The sequence below is a fragment of the Pyrus communis genome, chromosome 17 (genome assembly GCF_041283825.1).
Source record: "Pyrus communis isolate YQ-2024b chromosome 17, ASM4128382v1, whole genome shotgun sequence".
In the NCBI taxonomy this organism is placed as follows: Eukaryota; Viridiplantae; Streptophyta; class Magnoliopsida; order Rosales; family Rosaceae; genus Pyrus; species Pyrus communis.
The window spans coordinates 5124893-5133873 of NC_142581.1; the positions used below are offsets into that span (position 1 = coordinate 5124893).

General features: G+C 37.6%; 1 protein-coding gene and 1 pseudogene across 1 annotated transcript; one reads left to right on the forward strand and one right to left on the reverse strand.

Annotated features, from left to right (window-relative positions):
- Positions 1 to 43: 43 nt before the first annotated feature.
- LOC137708165 (T-complex protein 1 subunit zeta 1) lies at positions 44 to 4647 on the reverse strand. The gene is made up of 15 exons (XM_068447174.2): positions 4313 to 4647; positions 4153 to 4216; positions 3670 to 3805; positions 3326 to 3477; positions 3138 to 3185; positions 2922 to 3014; positions 2371 to 2477; positions 2063 to 2177; positions 1870 to 1956; positions 1509 to 1713; positions 1238 to 1332; positions 1008 to 1076; positions 800 to 907; positions 591 to 709; positions 44 to 452 (listed from the first exon to the last, which is right to left on the reverse strand). Exons 1-15 carry the CDS (start codon positions 4444 to 4446, stop codon positions 377 to 379), a joined length of 1608 nt encoding a protein of 535 aa, XP_068303275.2. The 5' UTR covers positions 4447 to 4647; the 3' UTR covers positions 44 to 376.
- Positions 4648 to 7697: 3050 nt separating this feature from the next.
- Positions 7698 to 8744, forward strand: LOC137749543 (putative carboxylesterase 17 pseudogene; annotated as a pseudogene).
- The last annotated feature ends 237 nt before the right edge of the window (positions 8745 to 8981 follow it).

Consider the following 8981-nt stretch of genomic DNA (forward strand, 5'->3'; position numbering starts at 1 on the left):
AGCAACTATGATCCAACCGTTCATTTGAACAACGTAACCCAAATGGTAAAAACTCGAAAATTGTACGGTAATTGAAAGTTCAAGAACAGAGGCTAACAAAATCATACGGTTGTTTTCCACCCTGGTTGAACCAATTCAACCTCAAAAATGAGCGGAAAATGTGAACCTCGAAAAGTTTCAGCCAAACTAGATGTATATATTACAGAAATCCTTCATTCACAAGAAAAAAACCTAGAGCAGATGCAAATTCAGATTTCCTCTAACAATCCTCAGCAACACTACCGCCCTCAGTCAGTTACATTAAGGTAGTTTCAACCAAATCATTCACCGAAGACAAGACGATAAGCTTCACACGGCCAGAAACATACGCTGAAGCTTAAGTTGGCTTCCGCATGTTACGCCCAGCACGAATTACTTCATCGACCAACAACAGTTGAGATGCAATTACAGGCCTGCATAAAATAAAAACGAACATCTGAATGTTAAGAACGATGAGAAAAGAAAGGCTTAAACGCAAGCTCGATTCAATAATGAGTTACATAAACCGAAAAGGATCTGAAAGAAAAGGATTTCAAAATCATGCCACGTACCCTGAGTTTATAATCTGTCGCTTCACAGAGTAGTTGTCAAAGATACCCTCCATCTGTGGGTCAAGCGGTTCTCCAGTGTTGTGATTTAGTCCCACAACATTTCCCTGATCATGCTCTCCCTGAACAAGCATCCACATAAGAGATTATTTTTCAATAACTTGAAGAAAGATAACCAAATGAAAAACTCAGGAACTTTTTTAGAAGTATACCGTAAGGGCAATTATCACATCTTGCGTATCGAGGCCAGAATTCTCAGCAAGTGTCTTGGGTACCACAAGGAGAGCATCAGCAAAAGCTTCAACGCCTAGTTGAGCGCGCTGTTTCATAGTATGTAAATGTGAGAAGGACGAGGTTTAGAAAGATAAGAGGTGCTTAAAAGTAATACCCGTAAGGAAATTTAGGGAAATATTCAATTACCCCTTTAACAGTTTTCTTCACTTCGTTTACTAGATATTGTCTGGCTGCAACTTCAAAAGCTCCAGCACCCTGATTTGTATATCAAAAACGTTTCACATATCAGAATCGGATGTACATTCCAGAAGCAAAAACTTATATATGACTTATGCCTAAAGCGTATACGTGGAGGTCATATGATTCAAAATAAAAAAAACAAAAATACGATGGGGAAATCTCTAGAACAAACTTACTAAGATGACAGCTTCATCTTCAACTGTGTTTTTAACTGCCCTCAGACCATCACGAACAGCATCCTTAATCTGAGCAATTGTATGGTCATTGGGTCCTGCACCAATTTTAAGAGGAAATAAGGATTACATCGCTACAGGACTTGCCAAAGGCAATAGAATGTTGAATATCACTTAAGCATTACCATGAGATGGGTGCTACATAAATTACTAACTACTGGGTAAAAAGCCAGAGAATATTTATAATTTGCAAGGTGAAACACCAATGGAGTACCTTTGATCAAGATTGTGCAAGAATGGGGGTTTTTCACATTTTCAACAAATGTATACTTCTCTTCACCAAGGACATGCTCGTATACAAGTCCAGCCCAACCAAGGCAATCAGGAGTGAGATCATCTACGGAGTTCACAGCCTCCCCGCCACAAGCCAAAACCAACCGTTCCATATTTCTCCTCTTTGCTCTTCTCAAGGCAATAATCTGAGAAACCACGGGATTGGAGAAGTGCCAAACACGTTGCACAAAATCATAGTTAAGTGCACAACAAAACACCAATAAAAAAAGCTGTGGTGTCTGTCTGGTTGATATGTTGGAAAATAATTGAAAAGAAATCTAAAATAATGATCCATGACTTACCCCTGCCCTTGCAAGGAGATCCAGAGATGGGGGATCAATTCCCTTCTGATTGATAACGACAAAATTATTATCATTACCAGAGCAAACCTGCAAATCACCCAGTACAGGAAATATTTCAGAATCTGTAAAGTCGATAAGCTAGGATGAGTGCTAAATCAATATCAAGCAAATGGCATTGATAGCAACACTCTACCTTATTTTTCAGTTCAATGATTTTTTTAACTCTTTCATCAACCTGACGCCTTTCAGCTAAAACCATTGCTTCTCGCTGCTCCGCATTTGAATAGAAAAAGCCTGAGTTTACTTCACTGAGATGAAAATCATCAAATTCAAAATGATCAGATAATCATATCCATAAGAACATAGGATGCTAGCTGTCCAAAAGACTGCTATTTCATAACTGTGCAAATGAAAAAGAATGAGCAAAAGCAAGAGGGCAAAAGGAGAAAATATCGAAGACAAAATGTAACATTATTTGATCAAATTTCTATATATATACACCTTTTATCATACTCCAAAGATACATTGCTTGTCAAGATGTAACAATTCTCTGCTCTCCTCTTCATATCAGGATGCCTAGAACCATGATCCAGAACAAGACCCTCAACCTACAAGACAACATAAATGAGATGAAAAACCGCAGGGTAACAATACATTCTTCTATTTTGTAAACAAACGTAATATTAAGCTCGCACAATGCTCAGAAATCAAATCTAAACTGGTTCCAGGCAACTATCATGATTTACAATTTCATCATATGAACTTGGAATAAAGAAAGAAAATAAAAGCACTAATTATTATTCAATGTTACCACCAAACTAAACAAATATAGCAATACAAAACCACCAATTGATGCACATAGTAACACCAGAAAAGATACATAGCCTTATTACTATATGATCACAACTCTAACAAAATAAAAGCCAAATCATTCGCAGAACCTTCGCAGAAGATTGAGGACCCAACATCCATGGAAATGCCTCTTAGGATTCATCAAGGGATAAGAAGTATCTAAAAGGCAGAGTGGTGGAAAGTACAAGATATTAACATACCAAACGTGTGTCTACATCAAATTTGTGTCGCATGTGCATAATCTCCACCATAAACAGATCAATGGGTTCCTCAGGTTTACGAATGCAAAGAACCTGTCATTTGTAAAACCCTAGTTTGGTCACACATCAAGATGCAAGAGGTCTATGAAATATTCTAGATTCCATAAAAATGGATACAATCTTTCAAGCATTCTTATATAAACCACAAACACTCACCGAATTAACAACTATGTCGGTCAATTGATCCGCCAATGCTTCATATAACTGCAAAACAGAACATGTCATATTAAATATATAAAGTGTAAAAAATTCCATTTACTCTGAGCGGTATGAAAACCTAGTAAACCCCACGCTGCCAAAACAATTTAAACAGTAAGAAATCATACAAACAACATACTAGATACCTTTGTTCGCAATGTTGTCCTTGCTACCATTTTCAGAATCTCTTTGTCGGGCTCATTGCCCATCACAACAGGAGTTTTGAATTTCTCAAGAAACTGAAGCGTTGCTCTTTTGGCAATCTCAAAACCATCAACTAGGACACGGGGATGCATCCCTAGAACAAGAACAAACTCACTATTATCAAGGGTGCCATGACAAAAAAGGAAGAAACGAAAAGAAATAGATTGACTTGGCGTACATTTCAGAACCACAAGGTGCAAAGATCTAGACTTTTAACCCTTTATGAAGAACCAGATCAAATGTCCAGTCATTGATTACAGGTAACTGTGAGAACGTAGCAACCAACCTTCATCAATGTATCGCTCTGATTGTTTCATAAGCTCGCCAATGAATAAGACAGTAGAGGTGGTGCCATCTCCGCTTATGTCATCTTGGGCAACAGCGGTCCTTGCAATCATAATTGCTGTTGGGTTCTGAATTTGCTGCAACCATTTGACAGAACACCAATAAACAAAGCAAAATACGAAAAACACAAAACATACTGAATAATTAAATTTAACACTAAATCCATACAGGCAATTCGAGTAAACCCTACACCGTCAGTATTCTCACATTTGAAGCATTGATGTCATAGCAAAAACAATCGACTTCGTGAGTTTCGAAAACATATCAAAGTTTTCGATAACCAAACAGAACCTCGGTTACTAAATACAGCTTCATTTCGCATTTCGATCAAATCCATAAATCCTTAAACCCTAATTTAACACACTATATATAACCAATGACTGCACCAACCGGAGATCTAGGGTTCCAAAAACACAAACCATACCATTTCTTTGAGCAGAGTGTTGCCATCCTTTGTGAGCTTAATGTCGCCAGCTCCACCAACAAGCCTGAAAACATTATCGAAGAAATTAAAACTGAAAAATCAATAAAATAAAAAAAAAGAAAAATCAATAAAAAATTATAATAGTGTAATTGTTTCCTACATTTTGATGGTGCCCTTGGGGCCGAGGTTGGTCTTGAGAACGTCCTGCAAGCCCTTGGCGGCGTTGATGTTCATGTGCAGCGCCGCCGATTTGTTCAGCACTTCCGCATTCGGATTCAGCACTCGAATCGACATCCTTTTACTTCTCCTTCTCCTTTTTCTGCTCAGATGAAATCCAAGTGGCGGAGAGAGTGAGAGAGCGTGCGAGTTTTTTAAAACTTATGAGAGTTTGAGAACAAGTAGAAGCTGCAAAACTGTATAGTTTTATGAATCTCAGAGCGTGGGGTTTGTTAGGGCTTTCTGGAGGGGACTCGGAAAGCTCGAAACTGTATCCTTCTCTAAAACGTCGTCGTGTTGGATTTACAGACCGACCAAATGGGCCGGTTCAAAAGTCTAAAGTCCAAAAGAGGAAATGGGCTCGTTGATGATGAATATTATAGCTCAATATTATTGGGCCACAATAAAAACTCAATTCTCCTTTTCTTTTTCTTTTCTACTTTTTTCTCTTGGAGTGTCCTCATAAAGAAGTAATGCATGGTCGAGCCGTCACGCGGTATTACTTCACTCATATTATAAAGTACTTGTTTTTATTCCTCCTAAATTGAAAAATTATTCTCCCTATTTTTAAGATGTTTTGAACTTATCAATTTCAGTCCAATCCTCCACACAAAATATGATAGACGTTTCTAAAAAAATCACATGTTAATCACGTACAAAAATTTCTCGTAAATGGTGGTCCCTTTGTCAGACGATAGGATGTTTATAATATACTTCTACAACCGGTCCATTAACTCACCCACAACAAGCAAAATGAATTATAGACAATGTAAAACGAGGATATTTGCAACCTTCTCATTAGTTTGGACATTCTCAAATTTTTGTAGAATCCTACGATATTGCTTGATGGTCAGAAATTTTGGTCTAATAATGTAGTTCATGGTATATAGTTTATCAGTATCCAGCCCCTTCCATTGCTTGAGCAATGGTGGGATGGTCAAAAAGGAGGAGAAGAAGTGAAAGTGAGAATAATTTTAAAGAAAAAGATGATAGCAGTGGCTCATCCATTCCTTCCTTCAACCTTCCTGCATGGTGGGGGACTGGGAAAGATTTGTTTCTGACTTTCTGTTAGGAATTTGAGCATGAAAGAATCTGAAGCTTTAACTAACCGTGACTAATAATGCACGTGACTTATGAACAATGAGAATATATATGACCAGTCGTGTGGGATCCGTGTCCATGAATTTGCTGAGGTATCTGGTTTTATGACGACTTAGTTCAATGGACTGGAAGATATTCATGTTTAAATTGCATATTATATATCAAAGGTTAGACTTTTCTCGTATAAAATTTTCCCAGCTAGTAACCGACTTAACGTTGAATTTTTAAGACAAGGTTCACCTTGCTCGAAAATTCTAAAATGGACACCAACCCTTAATATAGATCAGATGCATGAACGGAAGAATGTGCGGTCTGTTGAGAGTCCATATCACATCGAGAAAAAAGAGATTTTGCATATGTTTACAAAAGTTTGGATCACTCTCCATGTTGCCAGTTAATTTTATAATGAAATTTCGACTTTTTTTCATGGTCAATGATCCAACTGGTAAGAATCCCAATACATTCCATGCTCCGGTCTATAAGAAAAATCTCATCTTGTTTAGATATAATAATTTTCAGATTTCTGGCCCTTGAATTTTTTACTTCACACATTGAATGATATATGCATCTGCCGAAATTAATTTATATTAACCAAAACTAAGGTATCCTTTTAAAATAATCTACGAAGTTCGAACTTGAATGTATGAAAAGGCTTGTTAGTGCCAATATGCGTAAGGATCACAACTTGAATGTAGGAAAATGAATGTACAATCCCTTAACCAAGGTTCTTACGTAGGCGCTAGTCAGGGACGGGTTCCCGTCTAGACGAACTAGGTTGATTTAAGTAAATTTATGAAAACATGTTGAAAACGTGTGGAACAAGTATATATGAGTGTTCATCCAAGTATTTAACAAGTCTGTTACAATTTATTGAAAATAAAATGCAAAATGAAAGTTACTGATTTTTGTCTACATGAGAGTCACGACCTAAGCAAGTGCTTAAATGGGCTAGGCGAACGCTTAAGCGGGTCTTGGCACATCTTCTTAATTTTTAAACTCCTAAGGACTAATCCGGATGGTGACCAGCCGTATAGCGCCGCCTACGAAGATTTTTAAAACAATGACCTTAACTTAACTAACTAACTTAACTCAAGCATGCAAAAGTAAAATATCTTTAATTTGAAAAGAAAATTACCGATCAACAACTTTTCAATTTTTCTATTATTTTCTTTGTAAACCACTGTCTAGCACCATGCATGAGCTTTATATGAAAGTCTAACAGTACTGTGGAAGAATAATGACGTGCATGCAAAAAGATGGACGAAAGGCATATATTCCTGAGGCAAGTACAATATTAAGAACAAAATCTAATGTTTTTTTGGGACAACTTGTACAGGAAAGGTACAACTGTACGTGTTCGTTGCAAAAACTACACATAGTCAACCAATGTTCGATTTCCAAATTCCATAAACTGAAAGATTTGTGGGAGAAATTCAAAATTGAAAAAAAAAAAAAAGAAAAAAGAAAAAAAAGAGATGATTAATTGCATTGCATGAAATTTCAGAGAACTCGATTTCGGTAATTATTCACTAAGCAAAGATTTCTAGAAGAGGGTTATTTTTAATGCATGTTTTTATCTTTTGTTAATAGTTTAAATGCATTTTTTGTGTTATAGGTACATTGAAAAATCTCATGTTTGGACGAATTGTCAGACTTCAAGTTTCACTGGTTACCCACTGTTGAAAACCAATTTCGGGCATCAACATGGCTGATTAGTTGACCTTTTATTTCAGTTTTTAGATTATGTTCCAAGAAAGAGAAACTGGTGAGGGAAATTATGATAACGCTTTAATCAAATCAACAAAAAAGAAATGGCAACGGAATAATTGGACAGCATCTACTAGAAGGCAGGAACAACCTTGGTCATATGTTTCATCCGTTGACTCCAATCTTATTATCTTCTCAATGCTTGATATCAATTATCAATTTAAGTCAGACGTGAGTTAGACCAGTTGTTCATAATAGTGCGCTCGCGCCTACATATACAAGTTTGAATCTCCCTCTTAGTAAATCAAACAGAATAAGAAACTTTTGATTTGGGGGGCTGCCTAATTCTAGCTCAGATTAGATGAGAATAATCTGCATGATAGCATATGCTGAGTTCGAATCTCACCTTTCAGATAAGTTTAATTCTTTTAGAATGAGCCTAATGTTTCTCATTTTGTATATAAAGACCTTGTACGTGCCGAAGGAAACCACATTAACATCCACTGATCCACAAACATTGTATGAAATTTAGAAGAAACATGGCAGCCATATCTCTTGATCCAAGGCATAACCTCCAAGCAACTAAAAAATCTAACCAACATGGAGTTGTACTCGAAGAAATCGAAGGTCTCATCCGAGTTCACAAAGACGGATACGTTGAAAGGCCCCCGATGATCCCAAGTGTCCCTAGCACTCTAGCTCTACCACCTGGTGTCGTGGCCAAAGACGTTGTCATTGACAAATTTACCAACTTATGGGCACGTATTTATGTTCCAAACCACCCCGGAAACCTCCCCGTGATTGTTTACTTCCACGGCGGTGGTTTCTGTGTTGGATCTGCTGCTTGGAGCTGTTACCATGAGTTTCTGGCCAAACTTGCTTCACAAGCAAGTTGTGTCATCATCTCTGTGAATTACCGTTTAGCCCCCGAAAGCCGCCTCCCTGCTGCTTATGATGACGGATTCAAAGCCCTTATGTGGGTAAAACAACAAGCTTTGAATGAATCTAGTGAGCAAAAATGGTGGTTAAGTAAGTGCAACTTGTCCAGCTTGTTCATAGGTGGTGACAGTGCAGGGGCTAACATAGCCTACAATGTCACCACACAGTTAGGTTCACGTGACCCCTCCATTTTGAGGCCATGGAGTCTCAAAGGCATCGTTTTGATCCAACCCTTTTTTGGAGGAGAGGCTCGAACTTGGTCCGAAAAGTGCACAACTCAGCCTCCATACTCCGCCCTAACTCTGTCAAATTCGGACGCGTATTGGCGGTTGTCTCTTCCCTTAGGGGCCAGCAGAAACGATCCGTGGTGCAACCCTCTAGCGAACTCCAGCATGGTCAAATTGCGCGATTTAAGGCTCCCGAGCATGATGGTATGCATATCAGAATTGGATATATTGAAGGATAGGAATTTCGAGTTGTGCAACGCGTTGAGTAGCATGGGGAAAAGGGTGGAAACTACAATGTACAAAGGAGTTGGACATGCATTCCAAGTCCTGCATAACTATCAGCTCTCTTATTCCCGGACCCAAGAATTGATATCTCACGTCAAGGCCTTCATGATCAAGTAATAATAGATATTTCATGGATTTCTTTTTCTAGTTTGATATTTTATTAGGTTATTATGTATATATTGTGCTGAAATTAACTTAATATTGAAACTTGTTATTTAATTGTTATGTATTAATTATATAATTTTCTTTTCATACTACGAATTTCATTCACGTTATAAACCATTGTTTGAGTTCGAAAACGTCATATTTGATGAAATCAACAACCAACAATGAACTCTCGTTGATCCATCAAAT

Bases quoted from the DNA above. Each gene is read 5' to 3' on its own strand.
- LOC137708165 (XM_068447174.2), bottom strand. From the start codon at position 4,446: ATGTCGATTCGAGTGCTGAATCCGAATGCGGAAGTGCTGAACAAATCG. The intron at 1,957-2,062 runs GTAGAGTGTTGC...GGTGATTTGCAG, and splicing joins TCATTGAACTGAAAAATAAG to GTTTGCTCTGGTAATGATAA. The intron at 710-799 runs GTATACTTCTAA...ATGCTTGTTCAG, and splicing joins ATGTGATAATTGCCCTTACG to GGAGAGCATGATCAGGGAAA.